The 27,257-nt window shown below is 39.1% G+C and overlaps 1 protein-coding gene across 6 annotated transcripts in view; it reads left to right on the forward strand.

Annotated features, from left to right (window-relative positions):
* Nucleotides 1-27,178, forward strand: part of Dennd4c (DENN domain containing 4C) — an 85,343-nt gene extending 58,165 nt beyond the window's left edge. For all 6 annotated transcript variants that reach the window (XM_052176706.1, XM_052176705.1, XM_052176708.1 and 3 more), the window contains 13 exons: nt 4,414-4,533; nt 5,620-5,766; nt 10,252-11,408; nt 13,175-13,355; nt 14,189-14,298; nt 14,561-14,736; nt 16,467-16,649; nt 17,463-17,658; nt 19,185-19,430; nt 20,332-20,449; nt 21,931-22,081; nt 25,147-25,211; nt 25,902-27,178. In XM_052176706.1, the coding sequence (XP_052032666.1) occupies nt 4,414-4,533; nt 5,620-5,766; nt 10,252-11,408; nt 13,175-13,355; nt 14,189-14,298; nt 14,561-14,736; nt 16,467-16,649; nt 17,463-17,658; nt 19,185-19,430; nt 20,332-20,449; nt 21,931-22,081; nt 25,147-25,211; nt 25,902-26,038 (2,987 nt within the window). In that variant the 3' untranslated portion in view covers nt 26,039-27,178. The remainder of the gene's footprint in view (nt 1-4,413; nt 4,534-5,619; nt 5,767-10,251; nt 11,409-13,174; nt 13,356-14,188; nt 14,299-14,560; nt 14,737-16,466; nt 16,650-17,462; nt 17,659-19,184; nt 19,431-20,331; nt 20,450-21,930; nt 22,082-25,146; nt 25,212-25,901) is intronic.
* Nucleotides 27,179-27,257: the final 79 nt, after the last annotated feature.

The following is a 27,257-nucleotide window of genomic DNA, read 5'->3' on the forward strand; positions in this document are numbered from 1 at the left end:
AACCAGTGTCTTGAAGTCAGAGCAACTGTGTTGAAAGCCCACTGGCAGGTATATGAACGTCACATCCGCCCTCTCTGTTGTCTGGTGGCTGGTGCCAGGCTTCCTTTAAAGAGCTCACAGTCTAGTTCCTGTGCTTCTCTGATGAACTTGTCTCAATGACTGAAGTTTCCTTTTCTCTGCTCTCTGTTGCTCTGCTTTTTACTCTATGCTGTTTCTTGGTGCTGCATTTGTCCTGGGCTGTCAAGGTGTGGGGCAAACAGACTTTTGTGAACTGAAGCTATGGATGCACGTGTGCTTTAATTCTACCTTTGAATGTTAACCACTTCAGGTAATTTCTCATTTATTAGGTTAAAATTTTCTGACATTCAAGGGTGGGGGCAAGATACTTGGTTGTATTTTAAGTGTTGTATTTTAAGGAACAATTTTCAGTTTCTTGGCTGAATTATTCCTTAGATAAGAATAATCATAAAGATGTTCATATGACAATTTGTGACAAGTTTATAAACATTTATTGTTTTATTTACAAATAAAGTATGTTTTTCTGCAATTATAATTTTAAGATTTGTTGTAGTATCATTGCATGGAATGGTATCATGGGTATGAAAGAATCCAGTTTGTTGAGGTACTCACTGCTTTCCAAAAGTCTGCTTATCTTTTGTGCCAAAACTGCCTTGCTACAACTACCAAAGTGTATGTAAACCACTAAGACAGCATGAGCCTGCAGTTTGCCAACTTGTAGTAATTAGCCTTTTAAACCAACTATTTGTTACTTAAGAAACTTTTGTGGTCCTTTTATTTTTAAGATTTTATTTATTTTTATGTGTATGGTTCTTTTGCCTGTATGTTGTGTGTGTGCACCATGTGCATGCCTGATATCTTGAGGAGGTCAGAAGAAGGCATTCATATCCCCTGGGACTGGAAGTGACGGAGGCACCATGTAGGTGCTGGGTCCTCTGCAAAAGCAGGAAGTGCTCTTAACCAGCTGCTGGCCCTCTCTCCTGCCTTGGTCTTTGGTTTTAACCTACTTTATTTGTTTCCTCTATTGATTTTTCTTGCTACTTTTTTATTTTAAATTTCTGTTTTGGTATTTTATTGTATATTATTTAGATAAAATAATGTGTCTTATTATATTTTCATATGAACTTATAAAGTCATAAAATTAGCCTTATTTTTAAAAGTTAATTATATAATTTTGATATAAACTTAGTTTATGAGTGATACTGATAACAAGAGTCATCTTTCTTTCTGATTCTTCAAGTTTTTAAAACTTCTTTTATAAATGTAATTTAGTATTTTACTATTTTAATAATTAGTGTAACAATTTCAGTAGTTAGGATGGCACTTTTGAGACCTTTTTATAGGTTTTCAGCTTCGTTGTTTTAACTTTATTTTATATATATAAGGGTTTTCTGCATGTTTATCTGCATATCACATGTGTGCCTGGTGCCCTCAGAGGCCTACAGATGGTATCAAATCCCCTGAGACTGGTTGGTTGTGAGCAGTTGTGTGGGTACTGGGAACTAAACCTCGGTCCTCTGGAAGAACAGCTAGTGCTCTTTCCTGTCAAGATGACTATCAACAGCTCAGCTGAATTTCTTCTAATGGCTAAACAGTAGATACTTAATCCCAGTGATCTTGTGTTCTTAGAGTTTCTAGTGGAGCTGTGTGACACTTGGGTCTTTGGCCTTGTGCTGATTGTGCTCATTTTCTTTATCTTGGTAATCTTTACACTTGGTGCCTAATACGGAGATCTTCTCAGGGACTCCTGGATTAATTACCTCTCTCTTTCCTAGTCCTTGTTCAATTCACGGCACTATATTTTAACAACTGACTTTCTGAGGAAGCCAACCCAAAGGACAAAACCAAAAAACTTTATTTGGTCTGGGCAGGATGTGGGGGATGGGGAGGAGCAGTGTTCCATGACACAAGTGTGGAGGTCAGAACAAGTGCTGTGAGTTGGTTTTGTCCTTCTACCAAGTGAATCCCAGGGTTGTCACATTTGGGAGCATAAGCCATTCATTATGTGCTGAGCCATTTTGTCAGTTCTGAAGTTAGTGATTTTAAACAGTAGTGATTAAGGAATCTTAAGTCATCTTTAACCTGATACATAGTTCTTTAGTATTTATTCTTTTCTTTTCTTTTCTTTTCTTTTCTTTTCTTTTCTTTTCTTTTCTTTTCTTTTCTTTTCTTTCTTTCTTTCTTTCTTTCTTTCTTTCTTTCTTTCTTTCTTTCTTTCTTTCTTTCTTCTTCTTTTTTTTTTTTTTTTTTTTGCTTATTTATTGAGAGCACCGTGTAGCTCTGGCTGGTTTGGAACTCAAAGAGATCTCTGTCTCTGCCTCTCAAGTGCTGGGATTAAAAGTGTGCACCCCCACACCAGGCTCATCAGCATTACTTTGCTATGACTTTAACCTTGTTGGGATTCAACTTATGTTTGTATGTTTCCTTGCAGTTAGCTTAGGTTTTGTGTACTGCATATGTGATTCTTATATACCTTTTCAGATTGTTATATACCTATCTGCACTTTGTAAGTAGTGTTAATTTAGCACTTGATACCAGTGTGGTCTGGTTTCTCTGTAAATCTCTTGCCTCTTCTAGATCATATCTTTAGGAGGCCTGGGGAAGCTATGAGACTGTGTAGTGATATCCTGTTTGTTTTTCATCAGATTTTTAAGAATTAGCATCCATTGATGAAGCTTGCCTAAATGGATCTTCCCTGTGGTGGTCAGTCACACAGTGGTGATTTCATTGCTGTATTAGGTGATGACATTCTAGTATAGCTAGGAAGCTCTCTTCTCTTCTCTTCTCTTCTCTTCTCTTCTCTTCTCTTCTCTGATAAAGTATAAGTTTATTTTATGGGTTGTATTAGTTAGTAGATTATAATATAGCACTCTTTACCCATTCTCAGAGTACCTCAGTGGGGCCCAGTGGACACTCCTTTTAACGTGGTTATCAATGCCTTTTAGATGTGTGGTTATGGTTCTTTTCTGGGGCCAAACCCACTGACCTTACTTTTGTGCATTTCCTCTCTGAGCTTAGGAACATTTTTTTTTCTCTCAACAACCCCAGAATTCATTTAATGAAGACTAGATTTTAGAAGTCCAAGTCTAGGTCTTGTTGTGCCCACTGCTATACCAAGGCGTTGTGGCACTGCTTTTAGATTTTTAAAGAACAAGATGAGAAACTAATTATATGTAATGTTGTAGAAATATGTCTAGTTCCAAATCAGCTCCACAGGATTCTTTTTTTTTTTTTTAATCTTTCTTCAGTCTTTTTTTTTTTTTTGTTCTAACTGGGGTCCTGACAGGATGCTTGCCTAACACATACATGCTCTTACTTAGTTCCCATATCATGCATATAAAACCTCCTATGTGCTCTCATAGTGAAGCCCCTGTCTCCTGATACCATTACATGTAGTTGTTTACTCAGTGTGCATAAAGCAGGGCTGGGGGCAAGGACTGGATGTGATAAAGATACGCTGTTTGCAAGTGTGAATTTGTCAAAGAATCAATTTTAAAATGTCTAATCTCTTCACCCAGTGAGCCATCATGCCATGATGAACTTACATGAACTTTGTTTCTTTTGAGACAGATTCTTTCTTTCTTTCTTTCTTTCTTCCTTCCTTTCTTTCTTTCTTTCTTTCTTTCTTTCTTTCTTTCTTTCTTTCTTTCTTTCTTTCTTTCTTTCTTTCTTTCTTTCCTTCCTTCCTTCCTTCCTTCCTTCCTTCCTTCCTTCCTTCCTTCCTTCCTTCCTTCCTTCCTTCCTTCCTTCCTTCCTTCCTTCTTTCTTTCTTTCTTTTCTTCAGAAATCTGCCTGCCTCTGCCTCCCAAGTTTTAGGATTAAAGGTGTATATCACCACTGCCTGGCTTGAGACAATGTTTTATGTAGTTCAGGTTAGCCTTAAATTCAATATGTAGCTGGCCTTGCTTGAACACCTGATCCTCCTCCCAAATACTGGGTCTTTGTGTATGTTATTATACCCAACTCTGAGGTTAAGATTAAAAACTTTACTTGGAGTCCATCCACACTCTGTGCATGGAAGTGAATGTCAAATCTATAAAAGGTAAGTAGGTTTGTTTCCTACGGGTAGGTGGGGGTGGGGTGCCCATTTCAGTCCTTTTTTGTTCTTATGAGAAACAAAAAAGACAGCAATATGCTATAACCCTCTTCATAAGAGATTCAAAAATTACCTTTAATTTTTAGGTGTGGAAATTAAGGTTTGGTGCTTTCAAATGTAGAACAGTCGTCAATCTGTTCTCTCCCCTCGTTTATGCTTATCATTGTTTTTGGAATGTGTCTTGTGAGAGTAAATTTTTTCTATTGTATAGTTTTGATTATATCAATCTGTGGTATTTTCTGCTTGTAACTGTATTTTAAACATGTGAAAGTATTTATGAGCATGCATCTCTTAAACAGGTGGGCAGTCTGACCAGGGCTACGGGTCCAAGGATGAGCTCGTGAAGGAAGATGCAGACACTCAGGCACCTGAAGAGCACACGCTGCATGAGCTGATGGCCACAGAGCTGCACATCGAAGGCGAGTGTGATGTCTGTGGGCTGTGTGCAAGCATGCTCAGGTTGTTTTGTTTTATGGAGTGATTACAGCAGTGATTCTCAGGAAGTTAAGGCCTGGTTCATAGATTGACAATGATAGTCTTTATGGTGGAAATTTTAGCAACTTGAGAAAGTTTATAGATCATCCTTTATTTTGTAAAAAAAAAAAAAAAAAAAAAAAAAGGTGCCATCCATTGGTCCATTGGCAGAGTTACATGGATAAGTTTTTGCCAAAACTAGGACTAAACTTTGTCCTATTTTGATATTGAACTCTGAACCAGAGGATTATTCCCAGGGTCATAGAAGGTAAACAATTTATATCTCCAAGCCCTGAGGTTCCTTTGTTGTTTAAAAGGGTGTTTTTTATTAGGCCTTTTTTTTTTGGTGTTTATAAGTACATAATTTGCGTGGCAGGTTAAAAATAAATACAAATGGTTTTTCCTTGTTTTTACGGGACTCCTCGAGATAGAGAGCATCTGTTGTAATCCTTTTATGGATCTGTAAAGAGTATTTTGGTTTATGGCAATAGATTTTCCTGTTTTCTTACTCAAATGTATATTTTCTTTTATTATAATACTTAATATTATGCTCTAGAGTTATAAATAAGCTATTTGACAATGGAAGAAATAGAAGTCAAGGCCAAGGGTTTAATTGACTCACTGAGAAATGCTCAGGTCCAGATTATTGAATGCTAGCATAAAACACTATTTTTCAGGGCTGGAAAGACAGCTCAGAGGTTGAGAGAGAGTACTGGCTCTTCTTCCATAGGTCCTGAGTTCAATTCCCAGCAACCACAAAGTGGCTCACAATGAGATCTGATGCCCTCTTCTGGCCTATAGGCATGCATGCAGACAGAACTCTGTTTACCTAATAAGTACATCTAAGGGGAAACACACTTAGTCAGTGTTCTTGGTATTTATGGCATATAATAAACCAGCTAAAGAAGTCAATGAGTAATCATACACACATTCCTACCTGATGAAAGACTACACCCATTTATAAAAATCTCTGCTTTCCGATTATTATTGTTAAAAGTCAGAATGATAACATCCAAATATTTTTCTTTCAGAGGAGTATGATATATCTGCCATTGTCTCAAAACACTTGCAACCTACTCCTGAACCTCAGAGTCCTACTGAGCCTCCTGCATGGGGCAGCAGTATTGTGAAAGTTCCATCTGGGTTATTTGATACCAACAATAGGACAAGTAGTACTGGTGAGTAGAAAGTGCCCTCTGCCTCCTTTGGGGACACTAACCTGTAGTCAAGCTGACCTTGACCTCCACATTTTCTCCACCATGCTCAGAGTATCTTTAATATTATTTCTCTTGGCTTATTACAATGGACATGCTAGGAAGCCATGATTGAGTCTGAATTCTATAAGTGGGCTAAAGTAAAGGTAAAGTTTCTAACGTAAAGGAACAGTTTGAGATCTTTGCATAGTGACACATACCCTCCCCCCAAAATTAATATGGAGTAATTAAAAGCAGGTGTGAGGAAATAATGTAAGTTATATGAAAATACTGTACCATTTTATGTAAAGAAATTGAGTGTTGGTGTGTTTTGGTAGTGACCAGTAAAACTTTGTGAAGGATGGGTATGAGGTGTGTTTGTTAACTTGGTGTGCTTTTCTTGCTGTATAGTACCTTATCTATTTGGTCATTCCTTTTCATGATAGATAATGGGGGTATTAGAGGGTCTCCTGTGCTTGTCAAGAACAGAGGCAGTGATTTGATAAGACCCCAGTACTGAGAAGGCAAAGACAGGTGGATCTCTGAATCTGAGGCCAGCCTGGTCTACATAGTACAGCCAGGATTATACAGAGGGTTCTTGTCTCGATCGAATGAACAAACAAATGTGATTGAGGCCAAGACACAGTCTTGGTGTGGAGCGCAGGCTGGCCTTCAACTTGCAGTGATCGTTCAGCTTTCCCCCCTGCCCAGTGATTACAGACATGCAGCATTACCATGCCCGATTTGAGAGAATGTATCTTGGTCTTAGAAGATTTATTCAATAAGAAAGGAAGAGACAGTAATGGGGCTTTTGGTATTGTGTCAGTCAATCTTATATTAAATTGAAAATAAGCTGAAACTACAATGAGAGCCAAAATAATCACAAAGACTCATTTCTCATATATTGAGAAAGGTGTCAAAGCCAGTATAAGTATAGAGTGTAAATAAGTTACTTGAATTCTCCCAAAAGCCTTTTTAAACGTCTCTCAGAGAGTCTGGGAGATGGCTCAGTGAGTAAAGGCCCTAACTGTCAATCGTGACAACCTGAATTCAGTCTGAGATCTACATGGTGGAACTAACTCCCACAAGTTGTCCTTTGATAAGCATGTCCCCAACCACACACAATAAAAATAAATGCCTAAAAAAAATTTTTTTAAGCCGGGTGGTGGTGGCGCACGCCTGTAATCCCAGCACTCTGGGAGGCAGAGGCAGGCAGATTTCTGAGTTCGAGGCCAGCCTGGGCTACTGAGTGAGTTCCAGGACAGCCAGGGCTATACAGAGAAACCCTGTCTCGAAAAAACCAAATCCAAAAAAAAAAAAAAAAAAAAATTTAAATTTGTTCTTTGATTTTTTTCAAAGAACAAATTGAGTATAAAAGAAACAGTTTACAAATATAGAAAACACAAAGTCAATAGTTAATTAGACCAGTTTGAAAAAATTAAAAGTATATTGTATGAAAGGCAACTTTTTACTTTAAAGCTTCTAGATCATTATACTCTTAAAAACAAAAAAGCAAACAAAACTGAAACAAAAACCCAACTAAAGCTAACATACATCCTTTAATCTCAGTACTTGGCAGGCAGATCTCTGATTTTTTAGGGCCAACCTGCTGTACACAATGTGTCCCAGGATAGACAGAGCCTACCTGGGTAAGACCCTGTCTTGGGACATCATCCCATCACCCATTCCACCCTCCAAAATAAGAACACTACCAGTTGTGGTGGTGCACACTTTTAAAACCAGTGCCTAGGAGACAGAGGCAGGTGAATCTCTGAGTTCAAGACAAGGCAGGACTACATAATGAGACCCTACCCTCCCACAGCCCCCCTCAAGAAAAAGCAGGTAAAGGTGCTCGCTGCCATGACCATAGCTCCAGTTCAGCTTCCTGGATCCATGTGGTGGAAGGAGAGAACCAGCTCCTGCAGACTGTCTTCTGATAGAGACCACATGTGCACTGTGGCTGGCATATAGGAGCCACCATACACTCCAGTAAATAAATAAAGTAGTAAGAAAAACGACAAATTCAGATGTGAGTGGTGATATTTCAGTTGAGTAGCTATGAGAGAATACGCTACAAATTGCAGCTTATATATGCCGGCAGAAATGTCTAAGACTGGAGTTGGCACATGATGAGTTTGACTGAGGGTCCTCTTAGATGGCAGATTGCCTGCTTCTCTTTGTGTCCTTGGCTTGTAAAGACCTGAGTGTGGTAGAACATGTTTGTGATCCTAGAACTTGGGAGACAGGCAGGATGAGAGATCAAATACAGGTCTCTGGATTTTCCTTCATAAGAATCTTAATTCATTCATAAGAGTGCTATCATATGCCCTAATTATCTCCTGTATTCAGTTCTTAGATTTAAGTCTTTATTTTTCCAGGTTTTAGATTTGGGGTTTTTGTTGTTGTTTTGGTTTTTTGGGGCTTTTGGGGTTTTTTGTTTGTTTGTTTTGAGATAATTGCTCTGCGTAGCTAGCTTAGAACTCCTTATGTAGCTCAGACTAACCTTGAACTCAAGATCCTCTTGCTTTGCTTCCCCATGTTAAATTTTTAAACTTTATTTCATTCATTATTATTGAGTGGGTTGAATGTGCCACAGTGCATGTGTGAAGGTTAGAGGTCAGCTTTGTGCGGTTGCTTCTCTCCTTCACCTTTGTATAGCATTCGAGAATCACACTCAGGTTGGCAGACTTGTGCAGCAAGCGCTTCCACCTGTTCAGCCATCTCAACAGCCCTCTGGTTATTAGAGACAGGGCCTTGAACTTGTGGGTATCACAGAAGATATACTGGAACTCCTGATCCTCCTGCCTCAACCACCTATGTGCTGGTGGCTAAATTTAAAGTCTAAAATTACAGACATACAACCATGTTAGACCTAAATGTTAAAGTAACATGGAGCTGGAGAGGTACCCTGCCAGATAGAGCACTGGCTTCAGTTGCAGGGCATTCTCTTTGGACAGCTGAGGTATCAGGCACACACATTGTACAGACACATACACATCATGCACATAAAACACCCATATACATAAAACAAGTTTGCTTATATGTGTGTATATATATATATATGTATACATGTATACAAACTTATATGTATATTACATATTTATACATATATACACATACAGTTCACTTAAATAGAGGAATGGAAACAATTGTATGGTAAAGAGTTAAAAAAACAAACAAACTCGTGTTCTGGGGGTATTGCTCAGTGGCTAAGAGCATGTACTCTCTTTGCAGAGAGAACCTGGTTTCAATTTCTAGCATCTGTGTGGTGTGGCTTAAGACTGTAATCTCACAACTTCAATCCAGAACTTCAGTTCCAGGAAGTCTGACACCCTCTCCTGGCCTTCATGGGTACTGCATACATGTTTTGCACTTAAATAGACATAGGCAGAACATTAATTCATACTTATAAAATGAACCTAACAAAGTTTTTCATTAAAATAAATAAAGACAGACAGACCAGCAGGTCTGTGATGGTGCATGAATTTAACTCCAGTACTCAGGAAGCAGAAGCAGACGGATCTCTGTGAGTTCTAGGCTAGCCAGGTCTATAGAGTTAGTTCTAAGACACAGTGAAACCCTGTCTCAAGAAACAAAAACAAATAAGCAAAAAGTCACTTATTTCCCTAAAGCAGTTGTTGGGTCTTCAGACTTTGCCCGTGCTTTTGTTTACCTGATCTAATGGTACAGTCTGTTTTAGTTGCCATTGTTTTTGTAACACATTATATAGTTAATAACTAGCATTCATATATTTGTTCAAAGATCAAATATAAAATTCACTCAAGTTTTTATCAGCCATCTAGGATTTTTCCTTTTTTTTTTTTTTAACTTTGAAGCAATTCTTTTACTTTGGTATAGTAATGCTTTGCCTGTAACAAATATATATTTCTCTGTAATTACCAACTGGTTTTGTATAGAGTAGATCTCCTCCCCATCCCTCTATGTGCAGTTATTAAGCCCAAATCTTTTTTCTTTTCTTTTTTTTTTTTTTTTATGCTGAGTAAGTGCTTTACCACTTAGCTATATCTCCAGCTTCCTGGCAAGTGAAGAACTGGATATATGAAAGTTAAATCAGAAGAGAATTTTTCTTTTTGAGTCTGCTGTTTAACTCAGAGTATTTTTCCTAAATTGACTCTTAAAATATAAGAAGCATAGTTATATGTTTGTTGACAAAGGTGAGCAGTGCAGGTATATCCAGCATGGACTGTATGCTGTGTTCCCATAGGCATGATATGCACAGAGGAGGAGGGTAGATGTTACCTGTACAAGGCAGGCTTGGATAGATTTGGACTGCACTTTTTCTGCATATACTTTATATAGTCTCTAGATGGAAGCCAGGCATTTTAACTGCTTGACCCCTTGGGAGATGCTGCTTCTACCTGTGTCTTGCTCTCAGCATAATCAGAGTAATGACTTTGCTACTTTGGGAAATAGTGACGTTTCACTTTACTCTGTTGCCGCCCCCTTTAGGTAGTACTTCAAATGTGCTGTTTTCTACTCAAACTCCTGTCGAGGACACAGTCTTCAGCGAGGTTGCTAATTTCAAGAAGAATGGTGAGAGAGGAGAAAAAAGGCAGAAGCATTTCGCGGAGAGGAGCTGCAGCTTTAGTTCTGAAAGCCGAGCGGGGATGCTGCTGAAGAAGAACAGTTTGGATCTGAATTCGAGTGAAATGGCCGTCATGATGGGAGCAGATGCCAAGATCCTCACGGCAGCACTCACGTGTCCCAAGACTTCTCCGCTCCATGTCTCAAGAACTCATAGCTTTGAGAACGCTAACTGTCATCTAGCTGACAGTAGGACTCGTGTGTCAGAAGGTACCTGGAATTCTGAGCACAGATCATCGCCTGTGCTAGAGATGCTGGAAGAAAGCCAGGAGCTCCTGGAACCTGTGGTTGGTGATAATGTGGCAGAGACTGCAGTAGAGATGACATGTAACAATCTACAGAGTAACAGTAACCAGTCCAGAGACACAAAAGCAGGATCCCAGGATACAGTAAATAAGAGGAGCAGTTCATATGCTACTAGGAAAGCCATTGAGAGGGAAGATGTTGAAACTGGACTAGATCCTTTGTCTCTTTTAGCCACTGAATGTGTAGAAAAAACTTCTGATTCTGAAGTTAAGTTATTTTCTCCAGTAATTTCACGTAATCTGGCTGATGAAATTGAAAGCTACATGAACCTAAAAAGTCCACTGGGTAGTAAATCTTCTAGTATGGAATTGCATGGAGAGGGGAACCAAGAGCCTGGCTCTCCTGCTGTGTTTGCTCACCCTTTAGAAAGGAGATCGAGTCTACCTTCAGACCATGGCCCACCAGCACAGGACAGCACTGAGACTGAGAAGAGCTCCCCTGCAGTGTCCAGGTCTAAAACTTTGACCACGCGTTTCAAGCCACAAACTCCTTACCGCACTTACAAAGACCGGTCCAGCTCCTTATCAGCATTAGTGCGTTCTTCACCAAACAGCTCTCTGGGTTCTGTAGTAAATTCTTTATCGGGGCTAAAGTTGGACAATATACTCTCGGGGCCCAAGATAGATGTCCTAAAATCTAGTATGAAACAAGCAGCAACAGTAGCCAGTAAGATGTGGGTGGCTGTAGCATCTGCCTATAGCTACTCAGATGACGAGGTAAGAATATTGTAGTGTGTAGTCTGTCTGATGTAGGAATGCTTATAGTGCTTTAATGTATATGTTTATATTTGTATAATCTAGAGGTTTCTGCTAAGGATAGTTTTATACTTTCAAAACTTTATACATGTTCTGTTTTATTTTATTTTATTTTTTTTTTTTTTTGATTTGGTTTTTTTGAGACAGGGTTTCTCTGTATAACCCTGTCTGTCCTGGAGCTTACTCTGTAGACCAGGCTGGCCTTGAACTCAGAAATCCGCCTGCCTCTGCCTACCAGAGTGCCGGAATTACAGGTGTGCACCACCATCGCCAGGCTTCCAGAGGATCTTATACGATCTTCTGACCTCCACATGTACTGTACACAGACAGTGCAGACATATATCCCTTGCACATAAAATAAAATAAACAAATAAAAATAACATTAGAATCACTTTATAATTCCATAAATAAATCTAAGTTAAAACTTTTGGAAGCACTGATAGTGTTTGAACTACAACAGTATCATTGTTGTATGTGTATAACATTTCAGTGTCTCTTTGGGGGTTTGAGAGATGGGAGGATAACACGCAGAGGCTCCTTCTCTTCCTCCTGCTGTCTCGTATGCATTGGTCTTGTTTGTGTTTACCACCGCACTTTCCATGGGCATTGTCATTTTTACATAGCTTTTTGCCCATGTTACCACCTTATTATACTTGAAATCGACCTGCAGACTAAAATATTGTAAATAGACGAAATCATTAGATTTTCTTTTTGTGAAAATACAAATAGAAAAACTACTTATTATAAAAAAAAAAGTTGTAATTTCTCCTTTGTGTTCACAGAATTGTATAGTATGTGAGTAATTTAAGATAATATGATTCCAGATTGCTAAAGCTCTTGGGTGTAAAGTCAGCCAAAATAAGAATGACAAAGAAAGTAAAGAAGCTGGAAAATAAACTGGATAAGTAATGCTTATTGAAGGAAAGCTTCTAGGAAAAGAACTAATTGAATAAAAAATACAGGATTATGACAACAAACTGACTTTTGTCTGTGTGGCACTAGGGCCTTTGTACATGCTAGGTTAGCTTTAAACCATCTCCTGCATTCTTAGTTAGCCTTTGTATTTAAAGAGCTTTAAATACATTTAAAGAGTTTTAAATACAACCTTTAAAAGATCCATCCACACAACACAGAATCACTTTAAAAGTGTTCCTCTGAGACCCGAGATTTGACTTAACTTGGTAGAGTGCCAGCCTCACATAGAAGGCCCTTGGGTTTTCTCACCATGAGTGTATGTTGTGGACAGAGGGTAGGGATGGAGAGGTAGTGTAGCCTTATGATAAAGAACAGACTGAACCATTTTGACATTTAGAAAGGATTTTTTTCATGGCCTTTGGACTTGAACTCTATGATTGTATTAGTCTTGTAAAAGTATCAATGTATTTGGAGTGCTTAATTAAGCAATGGGGGGGGGGGTTTACTATTTATGTAGTAGTATGTAAATGAATGATTAGTTCACCTAGGGCACAACCCAGCCGTTTTTGAAGTAGGTGATTTTGTGAGGGAACAGTTTTTGAGCATCCCATCGAGGTATGTCACTTCTTGAATGTCTTAGACTGGAAATTTCATAAGTCAGTGAGATAACTTGACAGTTTTGAAAAGACAAAAGACAAAGGGGTTATTTGCTTTAAGATACAAAGTTTCAGTGTGAAAGGAGTAAAGTGAAACCATTTCCATTGTAGAAAATATTACTTATGTATGTGAGGTTTTATTCTTTTTAATAATAGGAAGAAACTAATAAAGATTATAGTTTCCCTGCTGGCCTAGAAGATCATCATATACTGGGGGAGAATCTGTCACCTAATGCAAGTATCTCAGGGTTGGTTCCCAGTGAACTTACCCAGAGCAACACAAGCCTCGGCAGTAGTAGCAGCAGTGGAGATGTTGGAAAATTGCCATGTCCAACAGGTATGGGGACCGTTTCTTCTTTGCCTTTCGTTTTTGCTTGATTTTTACTTGTTTGTAGTGCTAAAGATTGAATTTGGGTCTATGCATAAGGGCAACAGTGCTATCACTTAGCTTCGCTCTAACCCATTTTTCATTATGCCTATAACCCTTCACCCCCATATATCTATTTTACTTCGAGTTTATGATATCCAAGTATTGTCAACAAGTATCCATGTATTGTCAGCTGAACCAGTTAGGGAATCAGTCCTCCTCCCCTCTATTGCCCCACACACACACACACACTTCCTGCCTTCCTCCTCTGAAACTGAATTTGTAGAATGGGGCCTTGGGAATAATTTTTTTTAACTTGTTCTCTGGGTAAATATGTGATTGAAATAGATTTTAAGGACCTCTGGGGAATACAATTGCAATTTCAAGACAGAGAGAATTATTGCCTCTATTATTAAAAACTTTACCTACTTTTTTTTTCTGATTCTTTAAGACAAAGTCTCGTCACATGGCACAGACTTGCACCGTGGGGGGGGGGGGCTGTTCTCCTTTTCCCCCCCTTCCAAGTACTGGTAGTATAGATATACACCTACACTCATCTAAGTTGTTATTAGGAAAAGTTGAGAAAATTATTTAATAAACATTTATATATCTTCTACCTGCATTTAGTTAACATTTATTAATTTTATCATTTTATATCTATATATGCTCACATTTATGTAGTAAATATTTATCTATAAATACCAGATTTCATTATACTTACTTTCTTAATATTTCAGTATGTATTTCCAAAGCATTGGAAACATACTTCTGCATTATATGTTCTGTTTCTTACTTGTCTTTAGGTGAAGTTCCATTTTCAAGAAATATCAAAGGGCAGGACTTTGAAAAATCAGACCATGGTTCTTCTCAGAATACCAGTATGTCTAGCATCTATCAAAATTGTGCAATAGAGGTAAAGATTCTGTAGTTCTTGTGCCTGTGATAAAGTGCAAGTCAACATATTCTTATCTCAGTAGCACTTAGTAGGATTCAGTGGGATCTGTGGATAGTCAGAGGAGTGCTTAATATCTTTGAGGCTTATGTTACAGACTAGTAGTCTGTAACTTAAAACCAATAACTTAAAAATTGTAATTTTTTCCCCTGAATAGGGGAATAGACCCCTGAGATCCGTTTCCACCATAGAGACTTTGAGTGCCTTCCTACCTTCCCTTTAGGTTTTGATGTCGAGTTGCTCACAGTGTAGAGCTTGTGGAGCTCTGGTTTATGATGAAGAAATCATGGCTGGATGGACAGCAGATGACTCAAATTTGAATACAACCTGCCCATTCTGTAAAAGCAACTTCTTGCCTCTTCTCAATGTAGAATTTAAAGACCTGAGAGGCTCTGCCAGGTTAGTATGTGCAAGCTCCCTCGGGAGGTGAGTCCCTGAAGACATGGCTCTTCCGGAAGGTGCAGCACACGGCGGGCTGCAAGGGTGGCCTCTCCTTTCTCTCTAGGCTACCTTTCTACTCTGCTTAATGTATGAATACCAGGAGCAGACTCTTCAAATTAAACTCTGTTTATACCTGATTTAAAAAACTAATGTTTTAAAAAAAACAACAAAAAAAACCCTAATGTTTTAGTGTTATGTCTTTACTCCCTGGGCTGGGGAGATGGCTTGGTTTTGAAAATGCTTCCAGAGCAAACATGAGGGCCTGAGTTTGGATTCTGAGCACCCTTCTGAATTGCCAGCACTGGGGAAGTGAAGACAGCCATGTCTCTGAAGCTCACTGGCCTGCTCCCCTAGCTAAATCAGTGAGTTCCAGGCTTAGTGAGGGACACTGTGTTTAAAAAACAAACAAACAAAAACAAACAAACAAACAAACAAACAAACTGCAGCAGCAGCAGCAAGATACAGTGAAACTAGGTCTGGTACCTTTACTCAGAAGGCAGAGGCAGGCAAATGCCTGTAAGTTCAAGGCCAGCCTGGGCTATATAAGGAGAGTCTTGAAAATAAAAACAAAACTAAACAGTGGAAAGTGATTGAAGTAGACACAGGATATTGACCTGTGACTTCCACATCCTACATACATACTCATGTATACACATGTGCATAAAACTACACAAATATACATGTACAAAAAACTTCTGCCTTAGAGACCTGAATTAAATCTTCATGTCTTGTTGCTACTGTCTGACACTGTGAGATGAACAAATCTTAGGTAATAGAAAAGCCACGAATTAGAGGCTGGCATATGGCTCAGTAGTAGATCTCTTGACCTAGCATGCCTGAGGCCCTAGCCCTGGAAACAAAGAAATTAGACTAATCAGTCTGTGACCAGTTAAAAGTTGGTGAAATAGGTAAGTAATTGAAAAGTGTGCTGACCTAATCAATGACATTAACATTTTATTTGCTGTTTGGTGATTGTTGAGACTCAAACCCAGCACTTTATCATGTAATATAAGCATGTACTCTGAGCTACTTTCTTCTCTCCCTTAGGGATTTTTGTTGCTGCCGATGTTTGTTTAATCTTCAATAAAGTGGGTTTTTAGATTTATTTATTTATTTATTAATATTATTACACGACCTTGGGGATTCCCAGCTAATGCTGTTTTACTTTAAAGCAGTGATTCTAAATATAATCATTTGAGGACATGGGGATTTAAATGGAGAGAATTAGTCACACATGCCTTTAATCCTAGTACTCGGAGGCAGAGGCACTTGGTATCACAGAGATCAGGCCAACAATGGCTACAACAGTAAGACCCCGCTTTAAAAAATATATTGTAAGCCTGATGGTGGTGGCTCATATCTTTAAGGGAGAGGCAGATAGATCTCTGAATTAGAGGCTAACCTGGTCTTCAGAGTGAGTTCAAGACTAGCCAGGGCTACACAAAGAAACCCTTTCTCAAAATGAAAATAAAACAGAACATATATTGTAGATATGAGTGTGTGATTGTATGTGTGTGGAGGTCCCAGACCGACTTTCTCCAGAGTTGGCGCTTTCCTTCCACTGTGGGCTCCAGGGATCCAACTCAGGTCCTCAGTCTTGCCTGGCAAGCATGTTTACTCACTGAGCTAACCTAGACTTGGAGATTTCTTTTTTAAGCCTTTTTCCCCCGTTTCTGTTCCTTACTTAGCTTTTTCTTGAAACCAAGTACGTCTGGTGACAGTTTACAAAGTGGCAGCATTCCATCTGCAAATGAGCCCTCCGAACACAAACCTATGTCCAGGTCAGCAGAACCTGACTTGATCAGCTTTATGGATTTCTCGAAACACAGTGAGACCATAACAGAAGAAGCAAGTTATACAGTCGAATCAAGGTATTGCTGGGTACATAGAGTTCACTATAAGAAATACAGTATTCCTGTGAACATTCTGCATCTAAAGGCAGCTGGGTTGGGCTAGGTGGTGCATGGCTGAATGAGGAAGATTATAAATCCAAAGCCAGTCAGTCCCATCCCTGCCCCCTGCCAGTGTAAATTACGACCTGTCTCTGTTTTTAGTTAGATCATAGCCTGGTAGAAATTAAAAGCCTCTCAGCAAATCTGTATTTGCTTACATGGACAAGTACTTCTTTTGAGATTGTGTTTAATAAAGATGAAGTAATGTTTAAAACAGCTAAGTAGGCAGTTTTTTTAATCCTCACATATCCGTCACTGGTTGGCCATCTGACCTGGGTTAGGAGACTGCTTGGGGGATGTTTACTGTTTCCATGGGGAGAGGGATGGTAGAGATTGAGCAGGCCTCAGAAGGCAAGTGCTCCACCACTGAGCCACCTCCAGATTCACGGTTAAGTCTTCATATATATAAATTTGTCCTGTGTTATCAGAAGTGCATGTTTTGTTTTTGTTTTAACAATTTTATTTATTTTATGAATGTAAGTACACCAGAAGAGGGCTTTGGATTCCATTACACATAGTTGTGAGCCGCTATGTGGTTGCTAGGAATTGAACTCAGGACCTCTGGAAGAGCTCTTAAACTGCTGAGCCATTGCTCTAGCCCCACATTTAATTCTTAACAGATGCCAGTTCTTCTCAGGGGATGCAGAACATTTAAATCCACTGTAGAAAATACTGTACCTCTCCAGAATTTAGATTGTCTTTCATGACTAACATTGCTTCATTTTTTTTCAGTGATGAAATGAAGAAAAGCGGTGTTGATATCCAGAGTGTGAAAATTTCATCTGTGCCTAATAGTTTACCTAAGCGAAATGTATCTTTGACTCGAAGTCATAGTGTTGGAGGTCCTCTGCAGAATATCGACTTCTCCCAGCGACCATTTCATGGTATCTCAACAGTCAGTCTCCCAAATAGTCTGCAGGAAGATGTGGTATGTTCTGTTGTAGCCACACTGTATACTTTTGTAATACAGCTTGGAACACCTCACAATCTCATGGTATCATGTGAAAAGTGATAGGTACAATTTTTTGGTGGCACTTGAGGCTGAGACTGGAGGATTAAATTGATCTTTGTGGTACACAGTGAATTTTAAGTCTGGCAGAACTACATACCAAGACCCTGTCATGCTGGGGAGATGGCTCAGCCATTGAGATGCTGCTGCACAAGCACGGACCCTCCCTCAGGAGTTCAGATCTCCTGCCCCACACATGGTGTGTGCCTAATAATCCAAACACCCAAGTAGATGGAGTTCAGATCTCCTGCCCTACACATGGTGGCCACGGCACCCAGCTTAAACGTTAGTATTGAAATTTTCAAAAATGTACAAGGTCTCACAATACAGGCTAGACTGGCCTTAAATTCACATAGATTCTCCTGCCTCTGTCTTCCAAGTAGTGTGTACTTCTATACCTAGCTCATTAAGTCTCCTCACCCAGCAGCTACTTTTAATAGTTTATGGCCACTCTTTGGTTATTATTTTATGAAAATCCTTGTTAACATTTCTGTGCCTAGATTATTTTGAAAGCAATTTCAAGCAGTGTCTATACTACATATAAATATTTCAGCATGTATGTGTAAATTATGACTTTAAAAAATATAATCACAATATTTTACCCTAAACTAGAGACTCATCAGTCTTTGTTCAGAGTTTTAATCATGCAGTTGTGTCAGAAGTGTGTCTGGGGCAGGATGCGGTCTTGGCCATCAAGGTAAAGTATAGTCATGCCTTCTTGGTTGGGACACTTTAGTCTTTAAATTGCAGGAACCGGTTTTTTTCCTAACTAGGTATGAGAGGTTTCCACAGTCCTGATTTGGTTGATTGCAACCTTACAAATTGGCATTTGAATCTAGAAACATGGTTAGCTTCAGGGTTTGTTTTGTTTATATTTTATTCTAAATTTAGCTTTTTAAATTTAATTCTAAAATTAACTTTTAGAAAAAACTTGGAAGCAAAAAAATATTAGATACCAAAATTAACCAGACCCAAAGTCTATACATCTTTTATGCATCTGGAATAGCTACTTTGAGGTTGTGAGCTTAGATTTTACAACGTGAATTTAAAATTTAAATTAAAAATTTTTAAGAATTTTTGTCTTTTTGAGACCTCTTTCTAGTTCTAGCTGACCTTGAATTCAATATGTGGGTCACTTTGGCTCACACATGGAGCAGTGCTGTCTGCCAGCCACACCTCCTAGCTGAAAAGACAACAAAACATTATTCCATCTTTTAGCATTGTGGAAGTCTATTGAAATATAGATTATCAGTTTTCTCCTATAATGATTTAGCTTAAGTGTAATCTAGTGGCTTTCTCTGCTTTGGTTCATTAGCATGTTTTACTGCGTGTAATAATAGCCCTAAGATAACAATTTTAACAGGATGGATACGTATCATCTCACTGCAGAGAACTGGTAAGCATTACAGAGTTAGATAATGTTGACTTTTTGTCTATTTTTAAAGGACCATCTAGGCAAGCGGCCCAATCCTCCTCCTGTGTCTGTGCCCTATTTGAGTCCTCTAGTGCTTCGGAAGGAACTTGAATCTTTGCTAGAAAATGAAGGTGATCAGGTCATTCATACATCCTCATTCATCAATCAACATCCAATCATTTTCTGGAACCTGGTTTGGTATTTCAGACGTTTGGACCTTCCTAGCAACTTGCCAGGACTTATTCTCACCTCTGAGCATTGTAATGAAGGTGTGCAGGTAAGCAGTTGTGCATTGCGGCTGCACTGCTGCAGTTGAGTAAGCGGAACCTCAGGCTATAAACTAGGTAATAGGAGCTTTACAGAGGAGCAGCGGAAACTTGGGATGGGACGGTAGTGTTTGGGCTGAGAGTCTTCTGGTTTTGTTTTCTTTTTCTTAGTCGTGTATGCTCTCCATCTTAGCCTGTCGGTCTAAGATGACTGACAGGCGATCAGAGTCATATCCCAGCCATCAGTGAGGACAAAATTGGTAGCGAAGAGAGCATCTTCTCTCTTAGAGCTCATAGAGTTGTGCATAGTGTTTTCACACATATGTGTCAATATGGCCTGGATTCAGGTTGCTCTGTCTAGCTGTATTGATGGCTAGAAAAGGAAGCTTTTATCATCAGCTATCATATTTTCTCCTGAAAAATGCACAGCTATCTTATAGGAAAGATCTTATTCATAATTTTCAGATAATATAATTAAAAATTAGGGAGGTATTTGTATAAGGTAAATTTCTAATTAGTGATTACACTAAGACCACTCCAGGCGCCTGCCTCCCAAAGCCTGTGCTGGGGTGACTGACTGCAGACAGGGAGCTGCCAGCATGCCTCTGTTTTATCATACTGAACTTCCGGAGACCCCAGGCCACTGTTTGACTTGTTTATTTTTAACAAATAATAAATAATTTAAAAAAAGGTACCTCATAAAAGTAGCATACTTGGTTGTAATGATGATTATATCATTTGTGCCTTTGTACGGTTTACCCATCCAGTCTTTTAATGTCAGAAAAACAAAACATATATGCCAGAAAATAGCAAGATAGTTTGTCATCAGGCATTAATAAAAATTAATTTTGAATCTATAATTTAAAAAAGAACATATTTTATTTGGAACACTAATTTTATTATCTGTTTTAGCTTCCTCTGTCATCCTTGGCTCAGGATAGCAAACTGGTATATATACAACTGCTATGGGACAATATCAACCTTCATCAGGAGCCAGGAGAACCCCTGTATGTCTCTTGGAGGAACTTGAGTAAGTAAAAGAGAATAGAAGAAAATAACAGGGTTGGGCTTGGTGGGACATTCCTTAAATCCTGGAATTCTAGAGGCAGAGGCAGGTGGATTTTTGTGAGTTCTAAGCCAGCCAGGACTCACTACATGGTGAAAGGCAGTCTTTAAAGGAATTTTTGTTGTTGTTTTGTTTGTTTGCTTCTGGTTTTTTTTGGATTTGGGTTTTTTGAGACAGGGTTTCTCTGTGTAGCCCTGGCTGTCCTGGAACTCACTCTGTAGACCAGGATGGCCTCAAACTCAGAAATCCGCCTGCCTCTACCGCCCAGTGTGCTGGGATTACAGGTGTGTGCCACCACCGCCCAGCAAGGAATTTTAATATTTATTTATTTTATGTATGTGAATACACTGTAGCTGTCTTCAGACATACCAGAAGAGAGCATCAGATCCCATGACAGATGGTTGTGAGCCACCATGTGGTTGCTGGGAATTGAACTCAGGACCTCTGGTAGAGTAGTCAGTGCTCTTAACTGCTGAGCCATCTCTCCAGCCCTGTCTTTTAAAAAAAAAAAAAAAGACAGAACAGCACCTTTAATCCAAGCACTCTGGAGGCAGAGGCAAGTTCTAGGCCAGTCTAGTCTACAGAGCAAGTTCCAGGACAGCCAATGCTACACAGAGAAACTCTGTCTCAAAAAAAACAAATGAGTGAATGAATGAATGAATGAATGAATGAACGAACGAACGAACGAACGAACGAATGAAGACAAAACTGTGCTGGCAAAGTGATTCAACAGGTAAAGCTCTTGCCATCAAGTTTGGCCATCAGAGTTCAGTCTAGAGATCCACACTTATAACTTATGAAGTCTGTAAATGCACGACTATGTTCTCCAATACTTAAGATGAAAAGTATAGTGGCATAAACATGTAAATAGTTCTTTCTCATGGTTATGTTTTAGAAATTATTTTGTATATTTTAAACACATACAATTTTTCTTTTAGGGGGAGGGAGGGTAGGTTGAGACAGGATTTCTCTGCCTTACCCTAGTTGTCCTGGAACTGACAATGTAAATCAGTCTAGCCTCAACATGGAGATACACCTGCCTCTGCCTCCCAAGTGCTGGGATTAAAGCCACCACCCAACCTGTGATTTTTATTCTCTAATAAAACTTTAACTGTAAATTGGATAGTTTCTAAGCAATTCCTTTTTCATCAGTGCCCTGATTCCTTCTGGTATATTCACTTTTTTAAGTAAAAGTTGCTCCGTGGTCTTACTACAGTTTCTGGCATTTAGTATCACACCGCAGCCTCCAGGAAGAAACTCTAAGTTGGAGAAAAGGGAAGAAGGTTATCTTATTTTAAAAGAACAGAGAATATGCTTTAGTAAGCACACTGTCACATAATTTTACTGGCAAGTGGGAGGCGATATTGAATAGACAAGGAGAGGTGACACAGCTCTGGAAACTTGTTACTGCTTGGGAAACCTACTCTCTGTGTACCGTTCTTTAGATTCTGAGAAGAAACCATCACTTCTGTCAGAGGAGCAACAGGCAGCCAGCACTTTAGTTGAGACTATCAGGGAGAGTATTCAACAGAATGATGTTCTTAGGCCCATCAACCTGCTTGCCCAGCAAATGAAGCCAGACACAAAAAGACAAAGGTAATGATTGCAGCATCTTTTACTTGATTCCACTTGATTTAGCATTTTATGTTACGTTATTTATTTTTTAATGTTTTATTGATTTTTTTTTGTGAATTCTCCATCATATGCCCAATCCCACTCATCTCCCTGTCCCTTCTTACTTGCCTTCCACCCTTGCAATCTCCCTGCCAAATGGAAAAAATATTCTCATTGTAGAAGCTGTGCTGTGTGACAATGTATACTGTAGTATGTGTCACACAGTGTACCCTTTTGTCCACATTTCTTTACTTGCAAATGATCGTTACAATGAGTAATTGGTCTGGTTCCAGGCCTCTGGCTCCCGCTACTCTATCAGTGCTAAATCCTCACCAGTATGCCATTCAGATATCCTGTTGTTGCCCTTTGTCATAGAGGTCCTGCAGCTCTGGGTCTGCAGGACTGACCCTTCATGTGCTCCTGCAGTTCATAGATGGGCCAGCTCAGAGTCCTAGATCTGGACCTGGGTGGTAGCTGAGATGATCAGTTGGCTAGCTCTCCAGCACTGTCCTAGCTAGCTCACCCAAGGCCACAGCCAGCAAGGGGCAGGGCTGTCTCTCATGCTCTTGGGGCTGGCTCACCCATACTCATGCTGGTAGGGCCGACTCTCCTGCCTGCTGTAGGTGGCAAAGGAGGGGGGTCCCAGCTCTCCACCACATGGCACACAAGTGTCAGGGCCAGCTCTCCATTGCTCACATACTTGGGTCCCCCTCACCTGCAACCTCCACAACCAGGGCCAGCCTATTGCCTATCGCCTGATTGTCTCTGGCCTGCCTGCTGCCCAAGTAATGACACAGAGACTTGTTACTAATTATGAAAGTTTGGGGCTGGAGAGATGGCTCAGCAGTTAAGAGCACCAACTGCTCTTCCGAAGGTCTTGTTCAATTCCCAGCAACTACATGGTGGCTCACAACCGTCTGTAATGAGATCTGATGCCCTCTTCTGGTGTGTCTGAAGAGAGCAATGGTGTACTCATATACATAAAATAAATAAATTTTTTAAAAAGAAAAGGGAAACAAAAAGAAAGCTTAGCTTTCACTTGGGCTCTTATACTTGCATTGAACCCATACTAATCTATGTTCTACTACATAGCTGGTTATCTCTTGAGTACCAAGACCTGCTTATTCTTCTGAGTTTGGCTGGTGACTCTCTCACCTTATTCCTTTACAGAGTTCCTTTCTCCTCCCCAAAATATCGCCTATCCTTTCCTGCCCTGCTGGAAGCCATCAACTCTTTACTAAATCAATCAGAATGTGTTAGAGATGTTTATAGAACACTGACATAGGTGATGCTTCATATATAGTGTGCAGAGATTATCCCAACAGGCACTGGGAGTACCCGGGTCACATGAGCATGTATGTTATATGTAATACCTCTGACATAAAAGAAATAAGTGCTATTCATATATATGCATTCATATCTCATCACAAATGTACAATGAGCCAAAGAATATAGGTTAAATTTTAGTAAGGTAAGCCATAGATAATGAAGGTATATGGTATATATTTTGGAAATGATATATTTTGAAAGTGTTTCTTCTCTTCACTGGAGATTGTTAATTTCTAAATTTTGATACACGTAATTATGTATGTGCCATCCTGTGATGACCACACAGTTTTTTAAAAGATTATGAGATTAGAAGTAGAATTGGTTTAGGAAAGAGATAAAAATAATGAAGAACTCAGATGTGAGTCTCTTCCTGATCCTTTTGTTGGGATCTGTACACATTCCCATCTTGACTAAGTGAATTTTACTGTGCAAGCTTTGGAAGTGAATGGAAGTGGAGCATAATTACATCAAACATCATGAATTTTCCCAGAGTCCTATTCTTTTTCCTTTTTAGAGATAAGGTCTCCCAGTGTAGCATTGAGTGGTCTGGAACTCAGTATGTAGACCAGGTTGTCCTTGAACTCACAGAGTTCACTTGTGTCTGCCTCCAAAGTGCTGAGATCAGTGATATGTGCCACCACACACCATTTCCAGAGACTTTTGGGGTTTTCTTACTCATAACCTCTTAGATGACCTCAGAAGTGATAGAACAAGAATTCACACTGACACCTGATGGTGTACTTAGCATCTAACTGTTGAAGTTGAGATAACTTTGAAGTCTCAGGAGTGACTTGCATATGTAGTTTACATGCTAAAGAGGATTTGAATGTCATTTCACTGTTTCTGAAACTTCTAAAGAAAGCTTTATATGAGGCATAATTAGAATTTGCATTGCTTCCTAATTTATTTTTTGATACAGGCTGGACTTGAACTCCTTGTCACCCTCTCTCTATCATCCAAGTGCTGGGATCACAGGCATGTGCCACCAGGACAGTAAATTCATTTTGCAAGTCCACCTCATCGTTATTTTTTCATGTTTGTCTTGGTAGTTAGGGCTTAGCCTTTGGCTCTTGTGCATGGTAGACACACCCAGTGCTGCTGTTGTCACAGCCCCAGAGCAATAGCACTGGCATTCAGACCCAGAGAAGGCCGTGTGTTCAGCCAGGGCTGTGATGGAGCCACGCCACCCAACCCCCTTAACTGTTTTTAGAAGCTTAAAATTTGAACTAGAGGCTCACAGGATTATATATTTATAATATAAAGTTTAGTATACCAGGCTGGAGAGATGGCTCAGCGGTTAAGAGCACCGAATCCCAGCAACCACATGGTGGCTCACAACCATCCATAACAAGATCTGACCCCCTCTTCTGGAGTGTCTGAAGACAGCTACAGTGTACTTACATATAATAAATAAATCTTTAAAAAAAAAAAAGTTTAGTTTCCTCAAAGACACTTCACATATCTGAGGTGTTACATAAAAGTGGGAAATAATTACATAGCTGTTAGCCTAAGTATATCTGTAGTCTCAGCACTTAGGTAAGACAGGAAGATGGCCAAGAGCTTGAGGCCAGTCTGAACTACACAGTAAGTTCCTGGGCACCCTAGACTAGAGTGGCCCTCTTGTCACAAAGAAACCCCCAAATCAACATTCCATCTATATGTATTTTGTTGTTTTGCTGACTACTTCAGAACCTTTCTTTTTCTTTTTTCTTAAATAGGAGTTTATACAGAGAAATCCTTTTCTTATCATTAGTGTCTCTTGGGAGAGAAAACATTGATATTGGTGAGTTAATTAATGGGGGATCAATAAAAATTTTAGTTTTAATTTTGAAGTTAAAATTTGTTTGTTTTGTAAATGGAGCTGGTGGGAATGTTAGATCACATGCCTAGCTTACAGGGATCTGGGTTCATTTATCAGCATTAAAAAAAGGAAAGAATATGTGGCTGATATTAGTAGTTGCCTTTAAAAAAGGCTGTAGTATGATTGGAGAGCTTTCTACACCTGCTGTCATGCCACGCCACGCCTTCTGCACAATTGCAGACTGTCCCACTGGAACTGTAAGCTAAAACATTTCTTTAAAAAGAAAAGTAAAACAGATTACTGCTTTTAGCTGGGCCTAGTACATGTGCCTGTATTCTCAGCCCCTGGGGGCTAAAATTGGAGGACTACAAGTTGGAGGGTGGGGTGGGGTGGCGTGGGCTCTATACTAAGTAAGGCTGTCTTAAAACTAGAGGAGTCCCATCAGATTGAGATAGAGGAGCCCTCAGATTGTCCTCTGATCTCCACACAAATGCTATAGCCCTGTGCTGCCTACTTCACTTTACCCTAAAAATTTCTATCTAAAAAGATACTAAATAATCACTACTTTAAGTAAGCAATGCAATCTGTGTTATATGACGGTATAATTTTTAAAAGTACATAGCTTTTGTTTCACTAACAAATTACAATTGCATTTTTGAAAATGTCTTTCAGAGGCTTTTGACAATGAATATGGACTTGCATACAGAAGTCTGTCTTCAGAGATTCTTGAAAAGTTACAGAAGATTGATGCCCCACTCAGTGTCAGTGTGGAGTGGTGCAGGAAGTGTTTTGGAGCACCTCTCATTTAAATAACATTCTTTCAAATTTTGGTAGAGTACCGGGGAAATAGATCCTGTCTGGACACTTTCTATGGTCTTCCCAAAGGTAACTTGGTGAAAGCTGAAATGAAGTAACCCTGGGGATAAAACACAAATGAACTATAATTCATACTGAATCTTTGCAGAATGTACAACAGCACTCAGTTCCCGGAGGTTTATTGATGGCGAAGACTCCTGACCTATTTCTCTGCCTCTGCTGAAAAGCAACACAACTATTTTTTGCCATTTCACATAGTATGTGTTAAATAATGAAGTTTTCATCTTTCTAGATAACTTGTTTTTGTTGAAGCTGTCCAGCTAGGCAGTGGCAAATTAAATTTGCCTAACCAAAAGACATGAAATATTTCAATAAGAATAACTGTGTATGATTGTATGTGTGAGGCTGTGTAGTTTGTATGTGTATAGGTGTCTATTTATTAAAATACTAGATTGCATGTTGCAGCAGTTTTCTGAAGGAGGCCTCATTGCCCAGTCAGTGACTACTACATTTGTTTGAAGTCAGCAGTTCCAAAAACATCTAAGTCTTTCTTAACAACTGCCTTTCCTGTGACTTAAAATCTTATATCTTTGATTTTTAAATTATGTAATATCTTACTTAATAGGTTATATCTTAGATATCCAGGTGCTCCTTTCCATCTTCTTCTAATACTAAGTTAATCTGCAATGCTTTCATTGGAATCCAATAGGTAAAATGAAATTAATCTTTGTAACCTAACAAAATTATCCAGAACATGCTTTTTAAATACTAATGAATAGTCTTTGACTCTGAAATCTTTATTCAGGAAGGCCATTTGTTGATATTGATTACTTTTTTATAATCCTTGTTTCATGGGAGGCAGAGGTAGGAGGACCTCAAGTTGAAGGCTAGCCTGAACAACTTTTAGTGAGCCCTGTCTCAAGAACTTGAAAGGAGATCTGGGAATGTAGCTCAGTGGTAGAGCACTTGCCTAGCATACATAAAGCTCTAGGTTCAGTTCCTGGTACCACAAAATAAGTAAATAAATAGATAAAACCTGTGGGATGGAGAATTTGCACTGCACATAAAAGTTTTATTCTTGTACAATATTTTGATTTATATGCTTGTGAATAAAAGTGTGTATTTGTAAATACTGTTTTTTTTAGGTCGAATCAATTAAGTCTAAAAACTTTAAAGCTTATTGAGCTCATTGCCAGGTTTAAGGAAATCATG

Source organism: Apodemus sylvaticus, chromosome 3 (assembly GCF_947179515.1).
Source record: "Apodemus sylvaticus chromosome 3, mApoSyl1.1, whole genome shotgun sequence".
Lineage (NCBI taxonomy): Eukaryota > Metazoa > Chordata > Mammalia > Rodentia > Muridae > Apodemus > Apodemus sylvaticus.